The following is a 13,796-nucleotide window of genomic DNA, read 5'->3' as shown; positions in this document are numbered from 1 at the left end:
TTATGCCACCCATTTCTGAAAATACATGAGGTATTAAAAAGCCCCATGAAGAGCAAGGCGGAGGGGAGGGCGTGGTTGTAGCGTAGGAAACGGAAATATCACCCAGTCCATTTAAACGACAGCTTATAGTTTCTAACCATCCGACTTTTCTTCAACAAGGCCTCCACATGTAAGTATCGTGTTTTAGGAGAATATTCCATCTACCGTTAATTTAACTTTAATAATCTGAGATAACCTGACAAATTCTGACTTTTAACACGTTATCGTCGTTGCAATACTTAAGACATTTTCATATTTGGTATGTAGAGTTTCTGGTTTATATGTGTATTATCGGTGTTAGATCTTGTAATATATCTTATATCTTGTATCTTGTAATAAATAAGAAGCGTCTGATTAGATTTTATTTTTATTGAACATGTGCCCTCAAACATATAGTAAGCATGAACATATGTAGGTATATTATATTTATATTTGTATATCAATGACAGGGTGAACAGTGCCAGTGTCGATCTTCATTTTCAGTAGATTGTTTTACTGTGTTTGCGGTAAGACATTTAAATAGACTGGTTTTCCAGAAGATACAACAACAACAAAAAAAGTCATTATAACACGCTGACTGATTTATGTAACCTATGATTGTTATGTAAAGTATGTAAAGACGGGACAGTGGCACGGTACCAGGAACCAGTAGGGCACTGGGATCCCAGGCCTAGGGGGCTGAAATTACCTGAGGGATTTTATAGACCTATTTATTCACCTTTCTCTTTCATTTCATTATTATGCCGTAGTCACCCGGAAGCAGCAAGTAGCGTTGTTGTCGACATCGCCGGGACTTTCCGTTGTGAGTCGGCTAAATTGAGAAAAAAGGTGAGTGTGACCTACCACTGGAAAGGGCAGGGCGTGTTACTGCGGTGTGTTGCGTTTCAACCCGTGTGTTTTTAATCCAGGTTTATTTTCCTATCTCGGTGCTGCTGCACAGATAAGTGTGAACAAAGTTTGACTGTTATTAGCGTTAGCAGACCTTAGCGTTAGCAAGCTAATGTTCGCTGATCTTATCAAAAGTGGTTGCTGCGGGTTGTTGGATGTCACATCATAGGTAACTGTTAGCTGACTGTATGTTTTAATTAATGTTTGACCACCGAAGCCAGTTTTAAATCTATCAAACTCCCTCCTAAATATTGAACGACAAAGCTGACGTTAGCTCTAAAACTGAATCGGACCAAAACATAACCAGAGTCAAAACAGGAGGAGTCTGGTAAATAACCTTTTGTTGAGGAAAGTACCTAATGACCCTGTCGAAAAAAAAAAGTTATTTATGACAAATGTTGTCTATGTTTCCAGTTAAAGTCTTTATTTTACTGTGTTATTCTGTATCACCAGTTGTAATTCGATTGGTCGATCTACAAGAAACTGTTTGGCAGTTCTGCTAAAGGGGCATTCCACCGATTTTCCACAAAAGCACAAGGCTGGATTATCAGAGAGCAAAGTGGGCCAAAAGCCCCTGGTTTACTCCATATACTATGGGTCTATATAACTGGATGAAGTCATTTGTAAAGTAAAATTGCCAAACATTCCCAGCTCCTAGCTTCTCAAATGTGAGAATATGCTGCTTCTGCTTTCTTTAATTGTAAATATCACTATTTCTAGCTTTTGCACTGTTGGGTCAGAAGGAATAGCATTTTTAAAACGTCACCTTGGTCTCTGGGAAACTGTGATCCACATTTTTCACTATTTTGTGAAAATTTAAAGACTAAAAAATGATTATTTTGAAAACATAATTGGCAGATCTACTGGTATGGAAACTTATTGTTTGTTGAATCCCTGTCCACTTTGTAATTATTCAATAATGAATGACTGCACAAGATCTTCCTTCTCAACATTGTTCCCAATATTTCACTTTCATTTTTACGTATGAGGCACTGGAGTTGGCTCTTATACTATTTGACAGTAAAACAAATTCTCTTTTTCTTTCAGCACTGTGTTGAAGCTGTATGACATGTATCATTAGTGAAATACTCAGATCCTATAATCTTTACTATTATAGGAAAGTGGCCATTAAAGGTCTTACTGTATTTATTATTTTTGGAAATCTTGGAATTTTTAGTACAATTGAAAATAAATGTATTGTTTTGACCATTGATGATTATCATGATGAACCCTTCAAAGGTCTGTGAGTTTGAAAATAATACGGACAATGACTTAAAGAGGTTAAAATCCTCCAGGAAGAATTTCTACACGAACCCAGTTCAACCTTTTTCTTTTTTGTCTGTTTTTGGTTTTTCTTCATTTCTACAGGTGCTGCAAACATAAAACTAAAGAGGGAGGCCCATTATCCCTACCAAAGGAGGATACAGTTTTTCTTATTGAGTTTTTCCTATTCAATTATGGCGGCTTAAACACCAACAAAAGGGATGTCCATGATGGGGGGAGGGGTTTGAGATCACATATCCCTTGGTCTGTGTGTGTGTGTGTGTGTGCGTGCGTGTGTGCATGCTTGAGGAATTTATTTATTATCTAATGTTTGTACACATAGTCACCTACCATATGTTTAAGTTGAAAAGGTTAGATAATGTATTAGACATTTCTGCAGTAAATTTACAAGATAATAAAATGTACAGTGATCCTGGGTGATCTGACCACAGTGCGATATTATGATTACTGGTTTGAGGATACATTTTAATTTTGCAATTTAAAATAGTCCATCCTTTTTTTTTAACTGCACATTATGTGTTTTGTCGGACATACATCTACTGGGACTGTAACTGAAAAATAAACATTGTGGTTACAGCAGTTAAAAGTCCAGAGGTGGTACTCTGTACAAGGTACATGTAATATGGATTCAGGTGTAAAGTCTATATGCAGGGAATAGGATGTTTTGAGGAAGAAAAATGAGAGATGTATCCAATGCTGTGTGATAATGGACTGGTACTTTTGCTTCCTCTGTAAAACAGCCTTTAAGTTTCATACTTAGGTGAGCTTCACTTTTGTTTTCACTGTCTTGACCTGAGTCAAACCTCCCACTTCTTCTGCCCCCTTATCTCTTTTACTATTTTCCATTTTGGTGTGACAGAGTGTGTCTGTGTGGTGGGCAAGACCTTGGGTTTTCTCAAACCTCTCTCCCTTTGAAGGACATCGCTTTTCCCTCATATTGCTATACTTAAATCCAAAAATGGAAACTCTTGTTCAACTCAAAAACAACCAGTTTTTGATGGGGTTGTGTCGTAACGGGCCTCCACCTGACCTACAATATGATAACTCCTCAGGTATTAGTCTCTTTTATTCTTTCCCTGTATCAGATATATGCTTTTGATTTATTTGCATTTATTTTTGTATCTAACCTTCAAATCTCACGGAAATGTGTTCATATGATGTCGTTTTAATCTGCAGAGCTCTTCCGCATCTCTACTTTTGCTCGTTTCCCGGCTTCGGGAGTCACAGAGCGGAGCCTGGCGCGGGCAGGTTGGTTCTACACCGGCGTGGGTGACCGCGTGCAGTGTTTCAGGTGCAATGTGACAGCAGAGGGCTGGCAGGCCGGAGACTGTCCGACAGAGAGACACAGACAGCTCTCTCCTTCCTGCGCCTTCATCCAGAGCCTCCCATCTACAGCCAACCTGCTCTCCTCCTCTCACTCTGCCTTTTCCCCACTCCGCATTGCCCCAGCCATACCGGTAAGATCAAAGGAAGTTTCTTACAAGATAAGAGACATACTTTTTTTTTTTTTTTTTTTTTTTTTTTTAAATAAAGTTGCCCCTCTAGCTAGGAAAACCATAGCTGAAGAAATATTAATGAAATAGTTCTGTTTTTGACCACAGATCTCTTTTTGACAATGACTTAAGAGAGCAAAATTTTTAAACAAGTATACACCATAGTGCTTTGGTGTCAAACTCATTGAATACTGTAGTTTCCTTAATTAGTAGCACTTAGCTACATGAGTACATTCTTAGTATGTTGCTTCTGTTTTTTCCCCCTAGCTTTCTGGTCCAGGCCCAGCTGCTCCTAACCCCACAGTAAGCCAAGGTGACGAGCCAGTCGGCTACATGAATATGGGTTTCTCTGCTCCGCCGCCCTCCAGCCCGCTGAGCTCACGTGGTGTGGAGGACATGTCCCACCAGAGACCAACATGCCACAACCCCAGCATGCGCAGAGAGCAGGACCGCCTGGACTCCTTCCACTCCTGGACGCTCTCCATCATCACCCCCGCAGAGCTTGCCAAGGCGGGCTTCTACTATTTAGGCCAGGCTGACCGAGTTGCGTGCTTCAGCTGCGGAGGACAGGTGTGGTTCATCACAGTGGCAAAAGCACAGCTGCTCTCAGGAAGAAAATCGCTGACTAGTTTATCTGAAGAGTGTTTACTTGTATCAGTACTCAGGGTACAATCATATTCAGAAATGCACATTTTAGATTTGCTGACGCTTTAATGGGATTCATTATCTTCGTTTCAATCTGTAAATTTTTATTATTTGTGGCCCTGCTCTTCTTGTATGTTGTATTACTATATTGTATCACTAGTATTCCTTAACCTATTATTCATATATTCCCTTGTTTTGTTTACATTTGACTTATTCTGACTGAAGCACGTTGTTAATAGGTTTTGTTAGGGACATACAAAGAGGTTTCATTATAAACATTTGATATATTAAATGACAGAAGTGGGCAGCAGGCTGCAGTACATCCACCTTACAACCACATGCAGCACCATGCAGGTTCAATGTGTGTAAGGGTGTTTAGTTTTTGAACAGTGGACATGACAGAAGTTTTTGTTTGTATTTGCAGCTGAGTAACTGGGAGCCAGGTGACAGAGCTGTATCCGAACACCAGAGACATTATCCAAACTGTCGTTTTGTCCGGGGGGACAGAGCTGACAACGTGTCGCTGGCCGGAGTGGCGGGAGCTGTGTCTGGAGCAGTAACTTCCCAACTGTCCTCAGGAGGCCCAGCTCTCAGTAATGTGTCCAACCCTGCCATGCAGCAGAGCGAAGAGAGGCTGCTCACCTTTGTCCACTGGCCCTCTCGTATACCTGTCCGGCCTGACCAGCTGGCTAAAGCCGGCTTCTACTATGTAGGTATGGACAATATCAAAGAGCTAAAGTTATTCAGTGACTTCATAAGGAAGGTCAATATTGGTTGTCATCAGGTGGTCATGAACATGACTCCAAATACTGTTGCTCCATGTCTGCTGGATGTGTAAGTAAGTGACTGTTGGCTAACATATCTGCAATTTCAACTTTGTGTGTTCATAGTTTGTTGTGTTCACAGCTTGTTTGTGGCAAAGAAAACAAAAAACTTAATACATTCTAATAATATAATAATAATAATAATAAACTTTGATTATAGCACTATTCAAAAACAGTTACAAGGTGAGTTACAATAAAATCCAGATAAAACAATTCAGCACAAATCCTAAAATTTAAATCTTAAAGCTCTCATGAAAAAGGTCCTGAAATTCATACACAGAATGTATTCATACTGTGCAGATGAACAGTTGAAATTAAGTCATTTCATCTCTCCGCTGTGCAACAGTTTTGATACCAGGGTTTTTTTTTTTTTGTTTTGTTTTTTTTGTATTTTGTTTTTCAGTTTCTTTTCATTTGAGCTGGAAAGTCCTGACAAAAAAATCTTGTTACCTGCTTATGAACATAATCTCATGTTAATACTAAATATTGGACCCAAATGGAATCCCTTTACTACAAAATAACTCAAACAAAAGCGGAAATGACAGATGAGAAACAAACAAGTATTCAAGTGGGTTTAAAAGAGTCATGTTTATTAGAATCTTTTTTTTTTCTTTCTTTCATTGAAAGCCCCTGAAGTTTGTCACACTGAAAGCTCTTTGTTTTTCCTCAAGGTCGTAACGATGATGTCAAGTGTTTCTGCTGCGATGGAGGCCTGCGATGCTGGGAGTCTGGAGATGATCCGTGGGTGGAACATGCTAAATGGTTTCCTCGGTCAGTGCTGCCAATATCATTTTTTTTATGTTGATTGATAATTTGGTGTCAAAGTGTGTTGTCCAGACCACTTTAAACTGTATGAAAGCACCACCTAGCCAGATATTTTGATTGTCTAAATACATGTGGAAAGGATTGTTTACATGAATGTTTGTATTCTTGTATCTCTGGTTAATCGCAGGTGTGAATATTTGCTCCAGGAGAAGGGACAAGAGTTTGTTCACCAGATCCAGGCTCGTTTTCCTAGGCTGTTTGAGCAGGTTAGAAGAAAGCAGCATAAAATATTTTTTAAGTTGAAACATTTGGCATAGAATAAGTCAGTTAAAAATGATTCTTTTTCTGTTTCTCCCCAAAAAAGCTTCTGACAAATGGAGACAGCAGCTCCAGAGAATTTGTGGATCCACCTGGTGAGTGTGAAATGATGTAAAATCAGAGTTTTTTCAAGAGTTTGGCAAGTGGATCTGTAGATTCCATATAATATACTTGTTGAGAAGGTAAAAACAAATCAGCTCAAAAGTACTGTGCGATAACACCAGATGACCATTTAGGAAGGGCATAGACAGAACATAACACGGTGCCCATTTATCAAAAATTGCAGCTGTGTATTTGAGCTATTGGCTAGCTACAGGCTGACCTGTCTACTCTCTCTTCCTCTCAGTGGTTCACCTCGGTCCAGGAGAGGAGCGATCTGAGGACGCCGTCATGATGAACACCCCTGTGATCAAGTCCGCCTTGGAGATGGGCTTTGACAGGAGTCTAGTCAAGCAAACGGTCCAGAGCAAGATCCTTACCAGTGGAGAGAACTACAGAACAGTCCAGGAGCTGGTTTCTGACCTGCTGAGTGCCGAGGACCAGAAAAGGGAAGAGGAGCGTGAGATGCTTGCAGAGGCGATGGCGTCAGGTACAGCTGACAGTGAAAATGTAGCTCTTCCTCTGCATGTACTGTCCACGAAAATGAACAGCCATGAATTCCAATGCTATTCGTACTATCAGCTGTTCTCAGACCAGTGACCCTTTTGAAAACCATGAGCAATAAATTCCCTCAATAACTTTTTATGTCTCCCTTTGATTCAGATGGTTTCACCTTTGTGAAGAGACACCAGGCAGCATTGATCCAGCGTCTCAAGAGTGTCGAGCCAGTGTTGGACCATTTAAGAGAGCAAAATGTGTTATGTATGTTAATCTTTTCTTTTTTTGTTGTGTAGTCTGAGATTTAAAGGACACTGTTGACACTAATTGGAGTTATCAATTTAGCCCTTATGCAGCTGTAGCCAGTAGAGTTAAGAAACCTCAATTGAAAGTAACTCTTCCCTGTTATCCCGCAGCTGCGGAGGAGTATAGCAGTCTTCAGGCTCAGACATCAGCCCAGCAGCAAACTGCCAGGCTGATAGAGCTCGTCCTCACAAAGGGCAATGCTGCCGCTGAGGTCTTCCGCAACTGGATCCAGAAAAACGACGTCCACCTGCTCAGAGATCTCATGGGTACGTCTTTACATACTTTTTTTTACTTTAAAGTAAAAAAAAAATATTGTATATTTTGGCAACTAAGGGTTCAGTGTGTGGATCAACTTGTACAGAAGCCATAAACTTGGATTAAAAAAACAAAAAAACAAAAATACAGTGATCAAACACTCAGTGGTTTACTCAAGTCCAAGATGAAATCTTCAGCATAGAGTTGTCCTGTCCTAAAATTGGCTTAGGCTTGGTATAACTGTCAGCACTTGGAATAAAAGTGAGATTAAGCATTAAAATAGTCTTGAGAGATACAAAGGGTTTTTTTTTGGTTTTTTTTATAGTTATTGTTTCCATTGTGCATTAACCAAAGCTTGAGCTCACTACATGTTATCTTTCACATTTTCAGCTCAGTCAAACGAAGCTGCATCACCAAGCCTAGATCTGTCAGGTATGAAGACTCACCGGAACTTGATGTCTTGCAAGTTGAATGTTGCGTGCTTTATTGTTGTAATTGTAAATCACTTGGTAACCTCTACTTTAAAAAGTCATGTGACATTCCTGAAAAGGAAATTTTAGATTTTGTCAAATGCGTAATGCAGCATTTTCTACATAAACTACAATTACATGTATTAATGCTTGATGCACCCTGTTTGGACACTGTGGGTCATTTGATGTAAGACACCATCTTAAGTATGAGAAGGAATAAATGTTAAATCGGACTTAACGTAAACTTGCCACTTAAGATTGCTGAGACTTTTTGTAGCTTTTACACAACATACTAATATGTTGGGTTTTAAGATGGAAAAAATGATCTTTTTCTTTGCAGACCTTCCCATGGAGGAACAGCTGCGGCGCCTGCAGGAGGAGCGTACCTGTAAGGTGTGTATGGATAAAGAAGTCAACATCGTCTTCATCCCATGCGGACACCTGGTGGTGTGCAAAGAGTGTGCACCATCACTCCGGAAGTGCCCAATCTGCAGAGGTCTGGTTAAAGGAACAGTCCGAACCTTCCTTTCATAACCAGGAGGCTTTCAGCCATGTTCCCTCAGTCTCATGTGATTGAATGTAAGCAATATGATATAAATTTATATTTATTGGAGAGAAGTTTTTTTTTTTTTTTTTTCCCTCCCCCCCAGTCATCTGTGATTGACCTGTTCATGGTAATCCTTAGAGACATTTAAGATGTTACCAAATTTCCACGATTTATCTACATGGCCAAATAAAAGTCAAAGAGAAACTTAACTGATAAGAATTTTAAAATACAGGAAGTTGTAAATTGTCAACTCGAGGCCGATTTCATATTTGATTTTTCAACACATCTGCTGGCTTTTGTGATTAGGGCTACTTGATATGTTTTAGAACAGTATTGTACTATTATCAATAAATATCAAATAAAGAAACTGAAAAATCTCAAAATAATCACATTAATGTTCAATGCAGTGATCTGTGTTCCACTGTTATCAGTTACATTAAAACTTCAATAGGTTATTCTGTTTCTAAAATAACTTAAGATAGTATCATAATGAGAGTCTATAAGAGCAGCCCTGCAGTAAACATCAGTTTGATGCAGGTCTAAATCATTTAATTGTTAGATGTATCAGAGAGACGGCCATTGCTAAACATTAGTGATGAGTACAGGCAGCAAGTACAGTAAATCATGATTACAGAAGCAGCTATATAAGCTACACAGGTCTGCTTTATTGAGCTGAGGTGTTGATTCTACTTTACTGTAGTCATTAATAATGTAAGGGAACATCTCAAAAAAAGTGGTTACAAGTAGATTCAGTGCTGACTGAATCAAAAGATAATTAAATAAACAAGTTACAATGTCATCTGTATGAAAAACTAAACTTTATGAAAGTTAAAGGAATCTGTATAAACTTTACAGCATTTACTGCAGGGTTTGTCTTATTAGATTTTGACCATTTCTTTATTAGAGAAGCTAAAGTTTACTTTTCAAAATTTGAATCACTTTTACTAAACTAGAAATGTAAAACTAAGGCATATTCTCAGTTTTCTCTATGAAACAATATTTTAATAGCACCTTACTATCAAATTGAACTTACTTTAGTGAATTACCCAACATCTCCAATTGTGAAGACAGCTTTATTTATTTTACATAAAAACATGAATATATTCTGTTCTTGAGTAAAAAATTACACATAAGTAAATATGTCGTAAGTCCTTTTTCTCAGACATCTGGTGATACTAATCCTGCATTTTTCCTTTGCTTTCGCACCAGAAACTGGCAACACTGACAACTGTCAGTTCTGTGGCCTGCAATTGCTGTCATTTATTCAGTGAATGTAGGAACAATATTAATAAATTTGGTTTCAACATGTCTGCCACTGTAAACCTGATTTTTCAGTCTAATGCGCCTGTTACTATTGGCAGTAATTGTGCTTTAGTTTAAGCCCGTCCTGTTCAACCATGGATGTACTGAGAACGAGTTCAACAAGCACATTTATTACCTGCTATGGGAACACTGGCAAGGTTTTTTTTCCTTCCTCATTACCGTTACTAGGGCTTATGGTATATAAGCAACTTCAGTAAAACTATGTCAACATTATATAGTAGTATTAGAAGTTTAAGACATTTAAAACTTGCTCTGGTAACCGGTAGAAGGAAACCTGCATCAGAAATTTAAGCACAAAATTAACCACTTATGGAATAAACTTAAAAATCTGTGTCCTATGGGACCAATACTCAAGAGAAACTGGACTTTCATTTGTCAATGTATTCTACAAATAGAAGCCAAACTGACAAATGATGCTTAATCACATTTTTAAAATAGTTTACAAGCTAAAAAGACATTGATGCCTGGTACTCTTTGTACAAAACTGTCCATATAATTTTAAATCACTTACATGGTTGCATGAAACCAAAAGTAGTCTAGCACAACTGCATGCATTGACAGACCAAGGAATGAAGCTGTAATATTTGTTCTAACTCATGACAGTGTTGTTAGGAGGAGACATGGATACTTTCAGAAACAGCTTCTGTTAAACACTACTGTATTCACATTTTTTTAAAGAAAGGTTCCTGGGGAAAAAATTGCGGGCATTTTACTTGCGACATGAAGACTACATATTGACAAATATCAAACTGAATTTGCTTCACACAGCTGATTAATCTTATATGCCCTGAAAAATTGTATCTCAGGCAGTGTTTGTAAAAGCAGGGAAAACCTCTTTCACTATGTATCCATATGTTAAGACAAATCACAAATACACAAGGAGACTGAATCAGTTTTAGTTTATACAAATATTTATTCTTCCACAAGTCTCTTCAGCCACAGTTTAGATGATGCCAATCTGTGAAGAAAAAGACATGAATCACACAATGTTCATCAACAAAGTGAATACAACTGTACCAGTATTATCTGGCATCAGTGGTTCCTTTGAATGCATCACAGACATTCAGATCAATAAAAGTTTACATCACTTGCACAGGACTGACAACTTCTGAACGCAAATACAACCATTATGTTAAACTCAACAAGCCTTAAAAACTCAAAACACCTTTACCCTGTTGAATGACTAACAACTCACCTTGTTTGCAACATCCAACGCATCGTAATCTGGTGCGAGACGAACGTACGCCTTCTTCTCACCATCAGGCCTGAATACCGGTCAGAAAAAAAAGATGGGCAAATGAAGCAACGAAAGCACGGTGGTAAGTCAAATCTGTGCAAGCAAGTTTATATTCACAACACAAGACTAAATTCAGGGAACTTTCTATGCCACACCTTGAACCAATCCCTAATCCTCAAATTATTCTGTTCAAGATGAAATAACAGCAATATCTGGATATGTATATTAAATAGTGAAATCAACTATAGCGACCGTTCACTCCTGAGTCCAATGACGCAAACTACAAATTTAGCTGTGATTACAGTAACCCAATATTCCACTCATTACCATTCTGGCATGAATTATGAATAATACATTAAAAAGGGTAGAGCACAAAATAATGCCATCAGCAGTTCAGTTTCCAACAATATGAAGCTGGCATTCAGCTCAGCCTGGGTTAAGGTTTTTACCTGATGAGTGTGTTGACTTTGGCGACGTCAATGTCGTACAGCTTCTTGACAGCGTGTTTGATCTGGTGTTTGTTTGCCTTGACATCCACAATGAACACAAGTGTGTTGTTGTCTTCAATCTTCTTCATGGCAGACTCTGTTGTCAAGGGGAACTTGATGATGGCATAGTGATCCAACCTACAGAAAAAAAGCATGTGAGTCAAAAGCCCTCATTTTTCTGTCTGTCTCTACAAAACAGACCTTTAAAAATCTTCTAAAAACACTACCTAACATACGTCTATTGCTTAATATTCTCTACTACAAACACTTAATTATTTTAGTTGGGTGCATCAGTAGTTTATAAAGCTGGAATCATGCTTTTTCATACTTTGATCGCTATTACCATCATATGCACCAGGTTTACTCCCTGTCCATTTATTAGCAGCATGCAGTTATTGTAACTCACTTGTTCCTGCGGGGTGCACTCTTGCGAGGATACTTGGGCTGCCTGCGGAGACGGAGGGTTTTGGGGCGACGGAAGGTGGGAGAAGTCCTGACTTTCTTCTTCCTCTGGCTATGTACGCCTTTGAGCACAGCCTTTTTGGCCTTCAGAGCCTTTGACTTGGCCTCAGTCTTGGCAGGGACAGCTAAGACAGAAATACCATGCGTTAGACTGCTAGTCAGCCGTGTGTGCTCCTGAAATTTCTAACATAGTAATAAGCCACAAAGCAGCACCATCACCTGTCTCAAAATATTTCACATATTGTGCGTAAGTTTATTGCACTAAACTGAGTCCTAGTTTGTTTTTATAAATGATCAAAGTTTCCTGTTCCCTTCACAAAATCATCAGGAAAGTCTAAATTTACGTTGACAAGCTGAGACATGAAAAGCTTCACTTCTGTATGACATCTGTCTGATGAGGGGTGGTGTAGTACCACTGAAGCACGTTTTCCATGACAACTGACAAAGTTTTTTTTATTTTTATTTTTTTTTACTGTCAATGGCAAACAATATACACACACAAGTTGCCATATATATGGTAAGTCTCAAGTCACTGCTTCTAATATATTTTATTATGGCATAAACAGAAATTACTGATAAATACATGAATTTAGGGGTTACATCTGCCATTGCAGATCTGCAGTGCAGCCACTTCAGCCCTCATTCAGCTCTTGAAATTACAAGAGCAGCATTTTAGTCTACCAAACAACTTAGCAGAGCTTCAAACTACACTCATCTTTTACTGGGACACATGACTGGTACCGAATCGTCATAAAGCCCATCAGGATTTCACGTTACAGATCCACTGTCAACAACCAACTAAAGGTCCAAAATTGTAGGCACTGTATTTAGTTTTCCTGTAATAAAACAAAGAATGAGGCTTTCGCGTGTAACTATTACGTTTCAAACACCGCTGAGGTGCGGTGAGTGCTAACATTGCCACAAAACAGCTAATAAGCTAACCTATTTAAATAAATACGGTTACTAACTAAGACGTATTAATGTAAACTATTTATGACGCGTCCACAATAGACAGTGTAGGAATAAAATTAGGACAGAAGCACAACTTTTAAAAGGACAGTGTTTTTAGTCAGCATTATCCACGCTAACATGCTAATATTAGCTTAGCATCACGTTCCAGCAGACATGCCGGAGACACTGTCTGCGTTATCTACATATTTAAAATGTTGACAGAAATACCATGGGGTTATTTAAACCATTGTCACTTTATCCTTACATTTCGGCCACATCTAGTGAACCTTAAAGATATTATTTGTGAAAACTATACAGTTTATTCATTAAAAATGATGAGATTGACAGACCTTCCTTCTTCACCTTCGGTGCCATGTTGAGAAAGGAAGAATGAACGGGGTTTCCTGAGGTATAATGCATGGGCGAGATCTCACGGCAAACGTATCGCGATAGTTAAGAAAATAGATTCGCATAGGGTACAAACAATTTGTTCTCTACTGTTAGATGATTATCGCTTGTTTTTCGTGGCGGGGCAACCGTTTTCTTTACAGGATAAAAGACATTGTCCTTTGTTTTAGAGGCAACAAGATGAAAACATACTTTCTTTGAACAACAGGTTTTATTTGTTTTTGTGGGAAATTGCACATCACATACAAAGAACTGGACTGACTCAAAACCCAGCTTTAAACGCTTTTCCAGTAACTATTTGTATACAGCACCACAGTTAGATATGGTACTGTATTTGCACATCATTTATTATTATTGTTTTGAAGTCTGTTTCAGGAAAAGCGGCTCGCTTAGAAAGCTGCCTTCTTCCCAGTTAACTCTTGTCACTTCAGACTGCTGGATACATTTTTATTTCCCTTTTAAAAGAGTGAAACATCCTGAGCTTTAAAGATGATTA

At 38.5% G+C, this 13,796-nt stretch overlaps 2 protein-coding genes and 2 non-coding genes across 5 annotated transcripts; 1 reads left to right on the top strand and 3 right to left on the bottom strand.

Moving 5' to 3' along the window:
- Positions 1-56: 56 nt before the first annotated feature.
- On the top strand, positions 57-9,722 carry birc2 (baculoviral IAP repeat containing 2). 2 transcript variants are annotated; one of them, XM_040151170.1, is made up of 14 exons: positions 57-169; positions 789-867; positions 2,296-3,263; positions 3,388-3,668; positions 3,972-4,274; positions 4,774-5,062; positions 5,845-5,944; positions 6,126-6,204; positions 6,303-6,351; positions 6,603-6,845; positions 7,019-7,117; positions 7,270-7,425; positions 7,805-7,846; positions 8,225-9,722. In XM_040151170.1, the coding sequence occupies exons 3-14, from the start codon at positions 3,170-3,172 to the stop codon at positions 8,416-8,418; spliced, it is 1,929 nt and encodes a 642-aa protein (XP_040007104.1). In that variant the 5' UTR covers positions 57-169; positions 789-867; positions 2,296-3,169; the 3' UTR covers positions 8,419-9,722. The 2 variants fall into 2 exon arrangements, with proteins under 2 accessions (XP_040007104.1, XP_040007105.1); XM_040151171.1 differs by lacking the exons at positions 57-169; positions 789-867 and adding an exon at positions 902-1,096.
- A 916-nt stretch (positions 9,723-10,638) lies between these two features.
- Positions 10,639-13,355, bottom strand: rpl23a (ribosomal protein L23a). Its single transcript, XM_040151172.1, has 5 exons — positions 13,243-13,355; positions 11,886-12,066; positions 11,441-11,617; positions 10,950-11,019; positions 10,639-10,712 (listed from the first exon to the last, which is right to left on the bottom strand). The coding sequence occupies exons 1-5, from the start codon at positions 13,310-13,312 to the stop codon at positions 10,698-10,700; spliced, it is 513 nt and encodes a 170-aa protein (XP_040007106.1). The 5' UTR covers positions 13,313-13,355; the 3' UTR covers positions 10,639-10,697.
- Positions 10,782-10,848, bottom strand: LOC120803184. The gene has a single exon (XR_005709301.1). It is a non-coding gene; the product is annotated as a small nucleolar RNA SNORD42 (small nucleolar RNA).
- Positions 11,764-11,835, bottom strand: LOC120803185. The gene has a single exon (XR_005709302.1). It is a non-coding gene; the product is annotated as a small nucleolar RNA Z17 (small nucleolar RNA).
- Positions 13,356-13,796: the final 441 nt, after the last annotated feature.

The sequence above is a fragment of the Xiphias gladius genome, chromosome 17 (assembly GCF_016859285.1).
Source record: "Xiphias gladius isolate SHS-SW01 ecotype Sanya breed wild chromosome 17, ASM1685928v1, whole genome shotgun sequence".
NCBI classification, from domain to species: Eukaryota; Metazoa; Chordata; class Actinopteri; order Istiophoriformes; family Xiphiidae; genus Xiphias; species Xiphias gladius.
This window is presented reverse-complemented; position numbering and strand designations above follow the sequence as displayed.

Excerpts from the sequence above, each read along its gene's own strand:
- birc2 (XM_040151170.1), top strand. The coding sequence starts at position 3,170 with ATGGAAACTCTTGTTCAACTCAAAAACAACCAGTTTTTGATGGGGTTG. Across the intron at positions 4,275-4,773 it reads GCTTCAGCTGCGGAGGACAG|CTGAGTAACTGGGAGCCAGG; the intron begins GTGTGGTTCATC and ends TTGTATTTGCAG. Across the intron at positions 6,352-6,602 it reads AGAATTTGTGGATCCACCTG|TGGTTCACCTCGGTCCAGGA; the intron begins GTGAGTGTGAAA and ends TCTTCCTCTCAG.
- rpl23a (XM_040151172.1), bottom strand. The coding sequence starts at position 13,312 with ATGCATTATACCTCAGGAAACCCCGTTCATTCTTCCTTTCTCAACATG. Across the intron at positions 12,067-13,242 it reads ACCGAAGGTGAAGAAGGAAG|CTGTCCCTGCCAAGACTGAG; the intron begins GTCTGTCAATCT and ends TTTCTGTCTTAG. Across the intron at positions 11,618-11,885 it reads AGTGCACCCCGCAGGAACAA|GTTGGATCACTATGCCATCA; the intron begins GTGAGTTACAAT and ends TTTTTTCTGTAG.